Genomic DNA, 17338 nt, shown 5'->3' with positions numbered 1-17338 from the left:
CACCTTAAACCAAATCTGTAGCTACCGTTTAATCTTTACAGCTGGCTGAAGGAACACCCCCTGAACCCGAGGGTTCCTTTGTAGACTACCAAACCACCATGGTCAAATTTTCTAAGGCCATTGCCATCACAGCACAGGAGATGGTGAGCATGCAAATGCATTACAATATTCATGCGTCACTCATGTCTGCAGTATTTACATTAAATCTTCAATGCCAATGTTTGACAGTAGTGCTGAAGGAACATTAATCAGTTGATGCATATTCTCGCAGATGACTAAGTCGGTAACCTGCCCCGAAGAGCTCGGTGGCCTTGCCTCTCAGGTGACGGTGGACTACGGACAGCTGGCACACCAAGGATACCTTGCTGCAGCCACTGCAGAGCCAGAGGAGGTGAGAACACTTTTTTTCTTTTTTCTTTTTTGTGGAGGATGTGGGGGGGAACGTTACACTCCTGTATGGGGAAAAAAAAAATCATTATTCATTGCATCTTTTAGCAATTGTGCTGCAGAAATGTCAGACTGAGTTATCAGCATAGGTCTGCATTTTACACCAAAATGCTTCCGGATGTATTTGCTCACACACTGATCAGAGCAGATGTTTGGTGTTCTTTGATATGACGCCTCTTCCTCAAGGCTGCACCAGCAATGTGAGATCAAACAGAAATGTAACCCTCCAGCATCAGTCTCTCGCAGCACCCACGGACTCTTGACTTGAAGCTTTTCTCTGTTGTCCAGAGGACAGCAATGTGTGGAAATATTGCACTAATAAGCACACCGCTCTTATCAATATCTTGTATATAACAGACTGCTGGTTACCATAGCGACATTTCGCCTCTACAAGTCTAAAAGCCTATAGTGATGCTTGTAATGAAGTACCACCCACCCATGAATTGCAGTCTGGAAATTAAAGGTGTAGTGCCAGCATTCCCTCTCTGAGGGTGCTTGAAATCATTTATCACCCACCCGCTGGATAAGAGAGATGCCAGTTAAGGAGATTATTGTGTAGTATAATGACACAAATGAGACGGCTGCAGTGAAGCTGATGCCTGGTTATGCTTTCAGGTTGGCTTCCAGATAAAGACGCGGGTGCAAGAATTGGGCCATGGCTGTATTTACCTGGTCCAGAAGGCTGGAGCCCTGCAGCTCAGCCCTACTGACAGCTTCTCCAAACGGGAGCTCATCGAGTGCGCCCGTGCAGTCACAGAGAAGGTAAGCGATATGGATAGAAACCTAAACTGCTCATTCAGGGGAAAAAGCTAATTTTCCACATTATTTTGACTTTCAAAATCTCATCTATGTAACATGAAACATGAATTCAGTTTTAGCATTTTACAAAATGGTTAAATCATTGCTCAGTGTTATAGCTGTATTCTTTAATTATAGCTAATTACATAAAGCTATAAAGAAGATAAGCTTGTGCAGTAATATATAATAATACAATAATTTATTATTATTATTTTTTTAATCTTACATTTTGTAGAAAAAAAGATTAAATGAATCAAATTTTAGCGTCGCCTCACTGTATTATTGTAGCACTCATGAGGCCGTGTTCTTCTGACCACCCTCACACTGTGCAGTTGACAATATTAATGTCTCCACGCTGTGACCCTGGCAGCTTCTAGCCATGCTGCTCACACATTTTGTCTTCACTCCAAGGAAATGATTTGATTCGGCGCTCATATCAGTCTTGAATAATTTGTGCTCTCACACTTGTTGATATGTGAAGCTTGTGCCTTGTTGAAATGCACACCTCAGGGCCCTCCATTTGTTTATGAGTGATGAGCAGACACGAGTCTTCGAGGGAGTTGTGTGACTTGCAGCATTAGGCTCACTGACTTAATGTGAATGCATAGCAGACTCTGATTTAATGTTTAGTGGGGCCCATTCCTCTTATTCCCAGCTTCCTTGTTTAATCCATATCTTCCAGATGTTTCTGAACATTTGCAGGGTAACTCGTTTCACTTATAAAAGTCTCAGACAACACCTGCTGTACAATCATTAAACCGGCACAATATATCAACAAGGTTAACTTTTAGCTGTTTTACGCCTTCTAACAAGATGTTTAAGGGACCTTGCTGTCTAACTATTGTAACACATGCATGTTCCAGGTGTCCTTGGTACTTTCAGCCCTACAAGCAGGAAACAAAGGCACTCAGGCCTGTATCACTGCAGCAGGCGCAGTTTCTGGAATTATTGCTGACCTGGACACCACCATCATGTTCGCCTCAGCTGGAACACTTAACCCTGAGAATGAAGAGTCCTTTGCAGACCACAGGTGCGATGAGACACAAGCAAGACATTCAGACAAAGACCAAAACTCTAAACCTCCTGTTACCATAAAGTCCCATTTGAGATGTTAAAAATGTGAAATGGATTTACAGATTCGCGGCACATGGGAGTTATATCTTTAAGTTGCTGCACTTACACTGTTCTCCATACACTTGAGCCTCAGTCTTGTTTTGATGACTCACTTGAAAGAAATGCAGCTGCCAATAAAGCTAAATACTGACCTGCATTTCACATAATGTGCAGTAGTTTTGCTCAGAAAGCAGTCATGGCTTCCTTTCCTATCGCTGTTAAGTGTGACTTTGGAGCAGATTGTGTCACAATGTGTCCCATCCTTTAGGGAAAGCATCTTGAAGACAGCCAAGGCACTAGTGGAAGACACCAAGCTGCTGGTTGCTGGGGCAGCGTCAACCCAGGAGAAACTGGCCCAGGCTGCCCAGTCTTCAGCCAAGACCATCACACAGCTCACAGAGGTGGTCAAACTGGGAGCAACCAGTATGGGCTCTGAGGACCCAGAGACACAGGTAATCAGAATCTGAAATAGTGGTTAAAAAAGTATATATTTATCTCCAGAAAGCACTTTTATAATTCAGCAGTCATCATAATATGGTACTCTATTGTTAGTCATCTACTATCTTTCTTGTAGATAGTAGTAAGTATGTAAGATTTTTCTATGTAATTGCAGTTTGATCTGATAAACATGGTCTCTTCCTTCCCCTGTGTATATGTCTCTATCTCTACCCTCCACTAAGTCTGAAGTATCATGACAAGGTGGGAGTGATAAGGACTGCAGTGGTAAATCCTCTCCCTAGGGCTCAACTGATAAACCTTTACTTTGACCATTGTGCTGTATTGATTCCAGCTCTATCCCCCCAGGTGGTTCTGATAAACGCGGTGCGGGATGTGGCCAAGGCTCTGGCCGAACTCATTGGTGCCACCAAATGTGCTGCAGGCAAACCAGCTGACGACCCCTCCATGTATCAGCTGAAGAGTGCTGCCAAGGTGAGGAAATAAACCACTCAAACTGTCATATCTGTTTAGCTGTGCAGTGATTTTTTTTTTCTTTATTTTATTTTTTTGTGGCGCGTATCTTTAATTTATTGTTCAGCTGAGCCTCGCTCACAGAGAGGATGCTCCATGTAGATATGTATTTATAAATTTTCTCCTTGCATTGTTGCTCTAGTTTGATATATGTGGTTGCAATGCAGCGTGAAGCTGTTTTTTGCAAGGAGGATATGACAGCTGTTATCAGGATGTGTAAGATTTGTCGTATCTGTGGGACTTGAGCCATCACTTTCTATGCAGGAGAGAGAGGGAGGGGACTGTGTGCTTTACTGAAAACTATAACAAGATGTTCTGCATTGTCACTGCTGGAACTACAGTAATGCAGGGTTTTTGTACCGGCTTTAATATCAGTGGAAGGAAGACACAGGCACAATGTAGAAGATTCACAGTGTCATAAAATGTAAAAATACAGTGAAGATGGTGGTGCACATCTAATGTGGTGTGCATATTGCAAAAGGGATCAAAAATAAATGATATTAATACAGCTGATGGATGGCTTTTCTATGTATGAAGAGAATACAAATACAGATAAAATCAGTAATCAACACTAATCAGTTGAATCAGTTAGCTGAGGTTTTGTTGGTCTAATTTATAATTTATGCATCCCCTATTACTGTTTCTTTTAAGGGTATTAAATATCTAATACACCCGACAGGCATCCAGCAACAATGGAACGGGTGAAATTTTTTAAATATTTGGTCTGGAAACAATGGTTTAGAACAGGGGTAGGCAACTCCAGGCCTCGAGTGCCGGTGTCCTGCAGGTTTTAGATGTGTCCATGATCCATCACAGCTGATTTAAAGGGCTAAATGACTCCTCAGCATTTCTTGAAGTTCTCCAGAGGCCTGGTAATGATCTAATCATTTGATTCAGGTGTGTTAACCCAGGGTGCGATCTAAAACCTGCAGGACACCGGCACTCGAGGCCTGGAGTTACCTACCCCTGGTTTAGAAAATAAACTTCTGGTCCAAATGGGGGTTGTTGTATAGCTTCCTGCTGGGTGTATCTAATAGAATGACAAGCTGCCCAGTCTAGAGATGGGTAAAGTATTTAAACCTGAGGTTTTTTTTTTAAGTATTTAAAAAGTGGAAAGGAATTGACAAACCTCTCAGAATCCACTCGTCATGTGCCACTGTCACCTTATCTTTATATATATATATATATATATATATATATATATATATATATATATATATATATATATATATATATATATATGTGTGTGTGTATGTGTGTGTATATGTGTGTATATGTTTTGCTTCTTTTTTCTCTTTTTTCTTGGCACACAGTGTTTACATCTATACACCTATCTGTGAAGGTTAAAATGTTCTGGAGCTTCATCCCTGGTAGTTATAAGGAAACTGGTGTAAAAGTAAAATCTGCTAATTAATAAAATATTCTGAGTTATCCACTGTGGTGACTCCTTGTCAATAAGGGAGAAGCTAGTACTAGACTTTCAGATAAGTCTAGACAGCAGGAAAAATATCTCCAAACCTCCTGTACCTGTAAATGTTGCTCATGTTTTCTCATATAAACTGAATTGGGGCCCACCCATGGACAACCTCATGTTGACAGATTGTTTCAGTTCATCCAACATATGGTGACCTCCAAATGGGACCCTTCCAAACCCCTGGTGACATTTCTCAAATTCCCAAGCACATAATACACACTTTGCTTGAATACAGCACAGACAGAGCAGAATGTGTCGCCATGAGTCAGTGAAATTTTAATCGCTTTTTTCCCACATCTGTGACAGTAAATAAACTACATTACCAGTATTTAATAATCCTGTATTTTAATTTGAAATGCACCACTCCGTCTTTATCTCCATTAGATAAGCACCCTCAACACCATTTTCCCTGTATAAGAATCACTGAAGAGAAAAGCAATGATAATGTAATATGTTTTGCCATTGAGGAGAAAGAGCTCCACCTCCTGGTTTGTCTATAGGTCTCATCGTTGCGCTCCTTATTTGACAGGTCATGGTCACCAACGTGACGTCGCTCCTCAAAACAGTGAAGGCAGTAGAGGATGAAGCCACCCGTGGGACGAGGGCACTTGAAGCCGCCATTGAGTGCATCAAGCAGGAGCTGACGGTAAGCGCACCTGACAGGTCAAAGGTCTTCTTTATGATTTATTTGGAGTCAAAATGTTGAGACCCTGCTTTTCTGGAAAAAAGATCTCAAAGAAGATATCTGTGTCTGTAATTCAGGGGAAAACAGAGAAGCTTTTTGTTCTGTGTTCTTTTGTTATGGCCAGCTCTTTTCCTCCCGATTCCTTCTTAACTCCTGCAGGTTTCCCACAGCACTTATCAGGGTCTGGGTAGCAGATGTGAGTGAGGAAGGAAGATTTTAAGACTGTTTTTTTTCCCTTGAATAAACTGCTAATTCTTATCAGATGACCTTACATTCTAATTATTCTGGTTTCTATGTCAATATTTTCTGTCCATTTAAGTCTATAACTGCTCTACAACATTCACGTGCACTCGTGTATTATCATATCTGAGCTCCATGGCTATATCAACCTGTGCTTGTGGCTCATCATCGTGTCAGGTGTTCCAGTCCAAGGACGTCCCAGAAAAGTCCACTTCACCTGAGGAGTTCACCCGCATGACAAAGGGCATCACCATAGCAACAGCCAAGGCAGTGGCCGCAGGCAACTCTGCTCAGCAGGAGGATGTGATCGCCACTGCCAACCTGAGCCGCAAAGCCATCTCCGATATGCTGACTACCTGCAAGGTGCTAATCCACACCGCTCGACCAAAGCAGACCTCACGCAGACAGCACCAGGCTGCCAGGGAGCATGTGAGCCCAGCCTGTGGAGAGCAGATATTACAGAGGCTAGTCTACTGTATGTCTGCTCCCACTGCTAATGACTCAGTCACTTTTCAAAGTCATGCAGCGAAGCATCACTCAGGACGTCCTTCAGCAAACAGCAGGGCGCTTGTAAAAAGACAAAAATAAAACCATGTACAAACATTGCAGGCTGTGGTTTTAAAAATCAAAGCACAACAGTGACTGAAGACTTGATTTTCTGGTAGCTTTGAATTTTATCTGTAATTGGAACTATGTAATGTGCAAAATGCTCTCTCAATATGCTCTCCCTGACCCCACGCAGTGCATTTGCACTCGTGTTAAATGTTACCTTTCCTATGGGAACAATTTCAGTGTCCTATCCTAAATCTCCTGTTCTCCTGTATTGTTTTCTTACCCTTACAGCAAGCAGCATATCACCCTGAAGTCAGTGAGGAACTGAGGAGTAAAGCCCTGCAATATGGCTCTGAGTGCACCACCGGATACATCAACCTTCTGGAGCAAGTCTTGCAGGTTGGAAAGAAGTAGTCTCATAAATAAAGGATACAAGTGATTTTGTGTGCATCTCCTGGCCTCTTGCACTCACCCTGCACTGATAAAAAAGTCTCAGACTTCCTCATAGGATAAAACGCAAAAATTGTGTTAGGCCACTATGCAAGCCTTTAGAAAATCTGATTTTTATTTTTGTTTATTTTTTCTGTTGTTGAATATATTTGCATAGAAATTAGCAACTCATTCTGATGAAATTGCTTTGTTGCAAAAATTACTGCATGAAGACTGCGTGAAGACAAGTGTGTCCATGTGAGACAAATTGCCAGTTAATGCATTAAGTATCATAATTACGGATCTCGTTTGCATAATTAATGGCCACATCATACAGAGTCTGGCAAGACATCAGGCACATGAAGGACTTTAAAATCCACAATATATAACTTAGTTACAGAAATAGTTGCTCAAGTAACAAAAACGGATCCTCAGCTTTTACATTCTGCAACATAGGTTAGTGTCTTTCAGCAAGTTAATTATAAATTATACTCAGAATTCTTAACATGTAATCAAGAAAGATTAAAAATGAACAGATTTGTTTTGTAAAGAATTATCTCTGACTAATCTTTTACCTTGTGTTTACCTTTGCTTCTTGTGTGTGTGTGTGTGTGTGTGTGTGTGTGTGTGTGTGTGTGTGCGCGCGCCTTCGCACATGTTTGGCTCTTGTGTTTTCAGGTGCTGCAGAAGCCCACACCAGAGCAGAAGCAGCAGCTGGCTGTGCACTCGAAGCATGTGGCAGCGTGTGTGACGGAGCTCGTCCAGATCGCCGAGGCCATGAAAGGTGAGTCCAGACGCACAGCTGATGACACATATGCTCTCACAGAACACACAAAAAAGAATAGCTTGATAGTCTTTACTTACGAGTGACCCCATCCTGACTGATGTCAGGATTTTACGGATGCACATAAAAGTTGTGCGTGCTTAACTTTTCAAGTGTTTCTCTAAATACTGTTTCTCTAAACAGTATTTTGAAAAGGACACATTCATTTTATGAAGGTATGGGTGATAACCATAAAGTTTTGACTGAACGCTTTTGTTTTATAAACGACTGTAGGTACGCTTGGTGTAAAACCCTAAAGAGAAAACTGGATAATACATTTTTCAAGGAGGGAAATTTCCCCTAGGAGCCAACTCAATCAGATAAAATGTAAAAAAAAAAAAAAACATGACAGGATTGTGGAGATGGCAGAGATTAGTCAAAGGAGCCCTAATCCTCTTGTGCGTGAATATCATGGTGCTAGTCAAGCTCCCAAACCTGTGTGTGTGTGTGTGTGTGTGTGTGCACACCCTGATAAAGATGGGTCACGAGAATCACTTTAGAATATTGAAATCACACCAAAGAGTGATTACCGTGCTGTCTTTCAAATTAAACTCTGTAGGATGGTTATGACACAAACATATTAGAGGAGTGTTTTTTTCTCTAGATGTTGCAATGCTCCATCTGACAGGAGTAATAGATTGTGTTTGGATGAGAATTAGATTTCAGCGTACTGCCTGAGACACAGCGGGGCTATCCACTTCACCTCTCTAATGTCCCATGTGTTCTCTCCCTCTCTCCTCCCTGCTCTTTCCTTGCTGCCTCAGACGGAGGTAAGTGGGATACGGTCTATTTTGTTCCTCCAGATCACCTTTCATGCAGTCAGAAGGGGGTAGAGAGTAGATGGTTTCGGGGTAGGGTGGGGGTGCAGAACAGATTTCCCCAGAGCTCGAGATAATCTATGAAAACATCGTTCCATCTGCTTTACCAAGCTGTTCAAAAACGGCTACATTTTATGGGCACTTAAAAACGTACAAAAAAACAACGATCCATCAAGTGTGCATTTCGTCTAATTTTAGCCAGCTTAATCACTTTTCAGACATTACTGTCATACTGCAAACAGTTTGTGGGAATGTATAGAAAGCTCAGATTTAAGACATACAGGGCATCCTGCGTGTGAATAGGAACATTTGTTTGAAGCAAAGCAGGGCTATTTCTTGCATAAAATTATACTTTTTTCTTGTACTTTTTTGAAAGTCTGTTCAAAAACTACTGCGATAATCACTGTTTGGCTACGTTTTGATCTCTTCCAGGATCAGAGTGCGTGGACCCTGAGGACCCCACTGTCATCGCTGAGACTGAGCTGCTCGGAGCAGCAGCATCCATTGAAGCTGCAGCCAAGAAACTAGAGCAGCTGAAACCCAGGGCCAAGCCCAAGGTAAAAGTGCCCCTCTCAACCTTTTCCACCCACGCAAACCCACGCACAGGTTTTTGCCATTAATCAGCAGGGAGACAACGTGGGGTGTAGGCAGGAAAAGGTGACACCGGCTTTGAAGTGGAGTCTTTCTTTTTTTCTTTTTCTTTCTATTAACCGAGCTGCAAACATGGGATCATAAAAGGATAAAAATTATTCTGTTACACATGCCGTGTTGACTCAGACAACTCGGTCCAGTGATCTAACTTGTACGACTTTCTTCAAAGGTAGTTTGAGACTTTATTTTGAGTTGCACTGCCAAGAGACGCAATTACACAGCTGGGTCTTCAAGCTTATTTTGGAAGGGAGTTCAAAAGTGCGATGAACTGTTGTGACCCTTTGTGAAAGAGGTTCTCTGCCTTATTGGACACATTTCCTTTTGTTTCTTTGCAGTGTTCGTCATTTCTAAACGAAACAGGGAGGTTTTCTCAGCCTGTTGTTCACCTTCCCCCACACACACATTGCGGTATTGCCTAAAAAAACAGAGCGACTTTAGCCCTTAACAAGCAGATAACTGTGCTTTTGTGAAGTCAAATTACTCGTGTTTTGTATGCAATACAGGATTGTGGTTTGAGGTGTGCTCTGCATGATTGTGTCTGTCTCTGGAGACTGGATAGTTAGATCTATGTGGTCTTGCTTTTTGTGCCTCTAGTGCTTTTCCCCTTTTCTATCAGTTCAAACCTCTGTCTGTGTGTGATTTCAAAATCTCTATATTTATAATACATCAGCTTTTATGAAGACTCTATAATGCTCTGCTTTGTACTACAATTCCAGAGCTGCAGACTGCATTTATGATGACCTTTGTGTTTATGAAAGGGGATTAGTGGGTGAAAGGCGCTTCCTCTTTTTGATGTCAGTGTCTCCCTCTAGTGATCTAAGAGGAAGCTTTAGTATTTAAAAGGTCCTGAACTAATCTGTCCTTGTGAGCAATTTATTTTTATTTATATATATACATTTGTAGCTGTGCTGTCCTGTCATTTGTGCTCATGTAGCTTACAGGACAAAACTAAATCCCAGGTCTGAGATACAGATTTTATGGGGATGTGAAGCAAGACGGTGAACTGTACGAGCTATTTTTTTTGATATCACAAAGCAGGCCTAATGTCTCTTAAAAAACACATGGGTTCAAACAGATGTTTAGGTTATTTGTTTAAAACTGCTTGAATTCTTCCTCGTCTCCCCCCCTCCCTCCCTTTCTGCTCCTTCATCCCTCCCATCCAAAAGGAGGGAGGGCTCTCCTGCCCCCCAAGCATGCTTCCTTGCTCCCTACCCCTCAAGCCATTGTAGACCTGGAAGCCTTCTCTGCAGGGCTCTGTCTGATATGTTTGATATATTAGGTTGTTATTCAGTCCAACTATATATCAAACATATTCCTACAGTGTCCCGCCCTGTCTCCAGCCGCGTGTGCCTTATGTGTTTATCGAGGTCTGTGATCAACTGCATGCTGTTGACTGATGTTGCAGAGATGGCCATTTGTTGAATGTTCTTGAACTGATGCCTCTTGTTTACTTTGGTGTAATGACTGGATTTATCATATCACATATCTGCTGCCACTTTGTGTAACGCTAAAACTTAAGCAGTACTGCTTATGTTCCATTATCAGGACAAAGATGCAATTGAGGACAACGTGTTGTTTTTTTCTTTAATTCTGAAGGTTTTAGAAAGTAGTACGAGGCAGAGTGTTTAGTTTGGATATACTGTATTTTTAAGCCATTCTATTGTATTTATAAAGCTTTTTAACACTCTTGAATGTAAGGTTCTAAAATAATTTGTGGGCACAATTATTCCAAGTTGGCACAGTATTATGAGATTCTTGGTGCTGGGTTACACAACACATTAAGTTTAGTCATCTATAAAGATGTGTATAGAGAACAGATTAAAATTTCTAGGTTTGAAAAATGAAGCAGTTTCTCACAAACTTGTGCTTTACCATGGCTTTGAGCTCTTAAGTATCAGCACTGAGGTTATAGCACCATTCATCTAATATCTAATAACACAAAGGATTTATGAGCAGTATTTGCCAGTATATAAGTAAATTGTAATAGAAGAAAACACCACAATTATCAAAGCTTTGGCAGTCTCCGTATACGGGTGTGAATGTGCAAGAGTGTGAAGCAGGTTTTGATTGGACGGACTGTGGAGGATCCGAGCTTGGCCAAGACACGTTGTAAAAATAAAAATTGTTTTTGTGAAATTGTTTTTAAATTAGGATTGTACTCTGTATTTTAATTAGTCCTCTAAATGCCACAGATGCGTCTCCCAGGAGTGTAGATGCAAATGTGATGATGTCTTTAACTAATTAAATTCACTTTAAATGTAAGTTATGTGGTTTACCTTCCAGCAGGCAGATGAGACGCTGGATTTTGAGGAGCAGATCTTAGAAGCAGCAAAGTCCATTGCTGCAGCAACTAGCGCTCTTGTTAAATCTGCATCTGCAGCTCAGAGAGAACTGGTGGCACAGGGCAAGGTCAGTCTACACAATCTGCAAACCTTAGGCACTTGTAAAGTACTCGGTAGTAACACAGTGCAACATCTGAATTTCTCCCCCAAACTCTACCTCAGGTGGGATCCAATCAAGCCAATGCAGTCGACGATGGCCAGTGGTCACAGGGTCTCATATCAGCTGTAAGTCGCTGTGAATTATTCTAAAACCTTCCTTCTATAACACCAAATGAGGCTTAAAATAAAGCCAACTTGTTACATGCATATTTCTTCAATGCTGCAGGCACGTATGGTAGCAGCAGCCACCAGTAATCTGTGTGAGGCAGCTAATGCTTCAGTGCAGGGCCACGCCAGTGAGGAGAAGCTCATCTCTTCAGCCAAGCAGGTTGCAGCCTCGACAGCTCAGCTGCTGGTGGCCTGCAAGGTGAAGGCAGACCAGGATTCAGAAGCCATGAGGAGACTACAGGTAGTACTGAAACACACTTTTTAATTCGTCCCTGGAAACGTTTATGGCACATGTACTAATTTTGGGGATGTCACTAAAAAGGTGGCTGGTAATGCTGTGAAGCGAGCATCGGACAATCTAGTCAAGGCGGCTCAGAAAGCAGCATTTGACAAGACTGAGGATGACAGCGTTGTGGTGAAGACCAAGTTTGTTGGAGGCATAGCTCAGGTAAGAATCCTGGAAAGAAAAAATGTTTGAGGGCTAGAAGAGAAATCACTACTTCTCTGTGATGTGCCCTTTTCTTGCCAATATGCCAAAATGCCACAGTTGTTTTTCTGAAATCGCTGAGAGCTGCTGTAGATGAGAAGCCCGTCAGTTTTGTTTCTCACTTGTTTACCAGGTTTGCAAGGCATCCACAGCTGAATATCTTTTGAAAGCCTTTAGTGTATTTCTGTTCCGGCAGAAACAAATAACAGTACTTTCTGTGGCCGTGACTGGTTTCCCAAATTAGTGCTGCACCCCAGCTGGACTTCAGCCTGTCACCTGTCACTGCTGAGTACTGTATTCAAAAGACATCAAACAGGTTTAAGTTCATCGGTTGCTTTTTTTTATTCTGGTTTGTTCACATTGGTACAGGGTGAACATCCAGTCCTCAAGGGCCAGTGTCCTGAAAAACATGTGTCCCTGCTGCAACACACCTGGATAAAATTAGTAGGTCATTGGCAAAGCTTTATAGAACTTGACTGCATGCTGAGGTGGCAATTCAGCCATTTGATTCATGTTACAGCAGCTCATGAATGAATTAACATGATGCAACAAAAGTACTTTTACAAGTACATTTTTTCAGAAAGTACATTTATTTAAATGTACTTGAGTAATGTTAGAGGTTCCCATCTCACCATGCAGTCAGTTCTTGCTAATGGCCTACGGATTTTATTCAGGTGTGTTGCAGCAGGGACACATTTAAAAGTTTCAGGACACCGGCCCTCGAGTTTGACACCCCTGGTCTAAGTAGTTAACACGTTTTGATTCTTCACAAAAATGTCACTCGTATATTTTCAATTTTATGTATATATTTATAACGTAGTTACAGTCAGTTACCTATTTTATGGTTTGCTGAGGTTTTATTAGATGATGATCAGTGGTGACGGGGATATCCTTCTAAACGTGCGAGCAAGTCTCAATGCCGCATGGATGAAGTGGCGTCAAGTGACGGGTGTGCTATGCAACCGTCGAATGCCAGACCATCTCAAGGCGAAGATTTACAAGACTGTAGTCCGCCCGGTTTCTCTGTATGGATCGGAGTGCTGGCCAGCCACCGCCAACCACGAACAGGCCCTGCACACGATGGAAATGCGAATGCTCAGGTGGTGTCTAGGCCTCACGCGTTGGGACCAAGTCAAGAATGAAGATGTCAGAAAGCGGCTCGGCATTGCACCAATCACGGTAAAAATGCGCAAGGCACAGCTACGGTGGTACGGACACGTATTATGCTCAGACGACAGCTCAGTGGCGAAAACGGCAATGAGGCTTGAACCCGGTGGCCAGCGACCCCGTGGCAGGCTGACGAAACGGTGGATGGATAGAATAAAGGAAGACATGAAGATCGTCAATGCCGCCCCAGAAGACGCTCTCAATCGTGCCAAACGGAGACGGATTTGCTGCAAAGCGGACCCTGCCATGCAGGACAAACGCTAGGAAGAAGAAGATGAGGTTTTATTAGATATGTAAATCTGACAAACTCAATTATCAATGAAGCTGTCTGACAGCTTCATTGATAATTGAGTACAATCAGCTCAGTTTGCCATAAAATTTCTTCTGTCAATTGTTCTAATTTTCCTCAGATCATTGCGGCTCAGGAGGAGATGCTGAGGAAGGAGCGAGAGCTGGAGGAAGCTCGGAAGAAGCTGGCTCAGATCAGACAGCAGCAGTACAAGTTCCTGCCCAGCGAACTGAGGGAGGACGAAGGCTGACGGACGCAGCGGATGGGGACGTGCGCTGCGCTGACGAGACCTTCTTGTCACGGGGAGATGCCAGTCAAGTATTGGCTGTTTCAACTCTCATAAAACCAAGGACAATATAGCACTTGAAGCAGGCCTGTTTGGTGATAAAACAAGTGCCTGTGCTCGGTGTATTTCTGTGTGTATGTGGCTGTGTGTGTGCGTGTATGTATTTGTCAGTGAATGGCATTGACATTCAGACTTTAATATGAAGAAAGCTGTTCCTATAAGCAAGTTGAGAAAGTTTAAGTCGTACGATAAACGTGTCATTAATTTGTGGGTGTTACTGCATCATGAGCATTACTGACTGTTACAATCATGAATCAAAGAAATCTCGTATAATCACTGAATGTTCTCAAAAGTGTTTGAGGTTTAAAACAAATAGAAAGGACCTGGTGATATCGATGTAACCGGCAAATTCAATCTAAGGGTCCACAGTTTGTATTCCAGGTATACAAAGTATTAATAGAAAGGCAGGAAGATTTCTCACGTCTCATTTCACCACTGGCTTGCATGCACCATAATGTCTAAACATATCAGCGAAGCTACTAACCAATAGAGTAGTATAGAGTAAAAGGCACTTGTATTTTACTAAAAAAAAAATGTGAACACGTGGTTTGCTGTTAAACTAGCAAATCTTGAAAAGAGAAAAATCAATGATTATGATTAAACTATGTTGTTCTGCTTGATGCCAAACGATGAGAGTCTCTAAATGATAATATAACATGACCACTGGCCATCACTAGCTATAAAGATGTTTATTCTTGACCACTTTCTTATATAGGTATAATCTGTGGTATTCAGAGTATCTGGATGATATGTGACCAAATATGTCTTGCTGCTTGTACATTATGTCATTTGATGTAACCCATCCCCCCCCCGCTCACAGTTCTTCCCACACACGCTTGTGTAAGGAATACTTGTTTACATTTTTTGTCATGTTTGTTCTCGCTCGTCTTTGTGTTTTTAATTCCTTCTCCATTTACACTGGCCAGATTCTCTTTGGGTGTCGCCAGTGCCATTCTACGTACACGCAGTCACTGCCCCGTCCTGCTAAAGTCATTTCACTTCAGACGGTCTGTCTATAGCAATACTTTACACTGAATATTTGAGAAAGATAATACGAGTCTGCGCTGTTATTGTTTGGAAGAGTGTGCAATCATATTGAACTCTAGGCTCTTGAATGAAATGAGCACACACTGTGCTATAAAGTGGCTCATAACTTTATGCACTGAATTTAAAGCTCCCATTATATTGAATGGAGGACATTTGCTTAACAAACTAGAAGGAAATGGCATCACACTCTGAGAAAACTGATTTTCTTTTCCTTTATTAATATATAATGTATTTCAAATTTTCAGCATCCAGCTCCACCATCTGTCCGCGTCAGTGTCTGGTCTGCATTTTTATTTTTTATTTTTTGTACTAGTGCCTTACTTGAGTCTGCCCTACGAGCAGCTGAAAACCAGGCTGGGTGGGAGCCTGAGCCTTGTCCTCTCTGGATCAAAGCATTATGCCAGTCTATTCCCTATTGGGGTCTTAATTTAAAAAAAAAAAAAAAAAAAAAAGCCCTTTGCCATACAGTACAATGCCTTGGCTGGTGGCCTACCTGCTGACAGTGTTCTAATGCTGATATAAAAGGGCATCTGTGGATACATTAGGATTTAAAGACTAACGCTAGACTGCATTCAATGAGCATGTGGCAATTTGTGTATGAAGTTGAGAAATTGTTTAAATTCATTATGCCAAGTCCCTCTTAAATGTTTCATTGTCTAACCACTATAAGAATTAAGTTTCTATCAGTAAATGTAAGAATTACCCTGAAATATATTGTCTGACCGATTTGTCAAAGTATTAATGGAAAATAGAAAAAGTTATTAGCTCTGTTTATGAATACGTGTTGTGCTTTCTTTAACAGAATCTGTTTGTTTTCTGATTTGATGCTGTATGTATGATATTTATCTGGTCACAAAAGTATTTTTTGTATTCACCACAAATAAAGCTTTCAGACAACCGGTAACATTAAGATGATTGTTGCTTTTTTTTTCATGTGAAATAGTGTCCCCTGCAGCTCTACTACTACTCTGACCCCAGATAAGGAGACCAAAATCAGGCAAAAGTACGTCTACTCTTTAATATAGCTATATACATATATATTTTTTTTTTTGAAACCTCAAGATAAAAGATGTCCAGTCGAATGAATCATCCTGCATTCTTGCCAGAAGATGTCAGCATTTATCCTTCATAGCTGAATCAGGAGGTCAGAGGATGTTCAAGTGGAAGGACTGGCAAAGTTAGCCAGACCAAATATGGACATTGTGGATGCATTTTTTTCTCCTTGCTTTACAGGCCAGACCTTGAAATATGCAACAATCCCCACTTAGATATTTTGGTCAATAATGAGAGTTCACAGTATTTTTATACTCTGGGTTACTGTTCCACAGCTACAGCCTTTATAAGCCTCATGTTTGAAGAATTAGTCAATCAGGAGAGTGAACTTGACCTTTTTTTTCTTCTCGGGTGATACATTGCTTATTTCGTACTAAAGCTGATCCTCCTGTGCTAGAAGAAAATGTGGGCATAGTGTGCAAAGTATGGTTAAAGGTGGCCAGCACAGCACACTGTCCTTCTAATGAACACCATATTTGGTAGTTTGAATGTTTTGGTCTCATGCAGGGCAAGGCCACAGTGAAGAGGGGAAACTGAAGCCATGTGTTTAAGAGCGAGTACCCATCTACTACTCACCCTCTCCCCTCCATCTCCATTCAGTGCCTGAGACCAGAAAGATTTTTGCTTTGTTTTGTTTGTTTTTTGGTGAACTTTGGAAAAACTCAGCAAATTTACGAGTTAATAGAGAAACCGTTCAATTCCTTCCTGCTATTGACCTGCACTTAATAATTTTGCCATGAGCTAAGCTGCATTTATTGCTTTCTTCTGCAAAACACAAAAAGGGGTATTTTAACCCACGCCCTTTTACCTTTTCAGTGTGTGGCTTTTTCTTAAGCGCTCTGTCTTTTTTAGTCACTTGGCACGTCGCATATTAAACAAATGGAGCGTAAAGGAAAGAAGATGCAAGATATGTTTAGCTTAATTAGAGGAAAGTGTTTAGGAAACAAAAATTAAAGGTTGAATTGAATTTGCTAAAGGAAACTTCAGAACCTGCTAATAGTTTTTGAGTATTTAAAAGCTTCATGACACACTTAGTAATCCCTTGCACCGACAGTGTAAATCTCCGGCATCCTGAATGTTCTAAACTTGCTGTGTTGGAAAGTTTTTTGCTGTGTCTTGTGCCATGCCTAATCCCTGCAGTCTGGCAGCCATTTAGTCCAGGCTTTGTTCCACGCTCAAGTTCCTAAAAGTGAAGCCAGGCTAACACATAGCTGGGCCAAATGACACTTGATCACCTCTACACTTTAATCATTTCAGAGCTAATCTAAGGTCTGCTTAAGGCTGACACTGGTTTATATGTTTTCCAGTTTCAGTGGCAGGCATTTTAATGTAAGGTCCGAA

At 41.5% G+C, this 17338-nt stretch overlaps 1 protein-coding gene across 5 annotated transcripts in view; it reads left to right on the top strand.

The window, feature by feature from the left end:
* The window catches only part of tln2b (talin 2b), a 91501-nt gene extending 76094 nt beyond the window's left edge, over positions 1 to 15407 (top strand). For 2 of the 5 annotated variants that reach the window (XM_040025736.1, XM_040025733.1), the window contains exons 42-58: positions 42 to 143; positions 272 to 391; positions 1063 to 1209; positions 2109 to 2275; positions 2627 to 2810; positions 3163 to 3288; positions 5331 to 5447; positions 5904 to 6089; positions 6570 to 6677; positions 7386 to 7491; positions 8295 to 8300; positions 8781 to 8905; positions 11283 to 11408; positions 11504 to 11566; positions 11667 to 11849; positions 11931 to 12056; positions 13673 to 15407. In XM_040025736.1, the coding sequence (XP_039881670.1) occupies positions 42 to 143; positions 272 to 391; positions 1063 to 1209; positions 2109 to 2275; positions 2627 to 2810; positions 3163 to 3288; positions 5331 to 5447; positions 5904 to 6089; positions 6570 to 6677; positions 7386 to 7491; positions 8295 to 8300; positions 8781 to 8905; positions 11283 to 11408; positions 11504 to 11566; positions 11667 to 11849; positions 11931 to 12056; positions 13673 to 13801 (2121 nt within the window). In that variant the 3' untranslated portion in view covers positions 13802 to 15407. The remainder of the gene's footprint in view (positions 1 to 41; positions 144 to 271; positions 392 to 1062; positions 1210 to 2108; positions 2276 to 2626; positions 2811 to 3162; positions 3289 to 5330; positions 5448 to 5903; positions 6090 to 6569; positions 6678 to 7385; positions 7492 to 8294; positions 8301 to 8780; positions 8906 to 11282; positions 11409 to 11503; positions 11567 to 11666; positions 11850 to 11930; positions 12057 to 13672) is intronic. The other 3 variants (XM_040025734.1, XM_040025735.1, XM_040025737.1) reach the window with 3 other exon arrangements.
* The last annotated feature ends 1931 nt before the right edge of the window (positions 15408 to 17338 follow it).

This window comes from Simochromis diagramma, unplaced genomic scaffold (genome assembly GCF_900408965.1).
Source record: "Simochromis diagramma unplaced genomic scaffold, fSimDia1.1 OVJJ01000293.1, whole genome shotgun sequence".
Lineage (NCBI taxonomy): Eukaryota > Metazoa > Chordata > Actinopteri > Cichliformes > Cichlidae > Simochromis > Simochromis diagramma.
The sequence above is the reverse complement of the archived record's forward strand: the minus strand, read 5'-3'. Positions and strand labels throughout refer to the sequence as shown.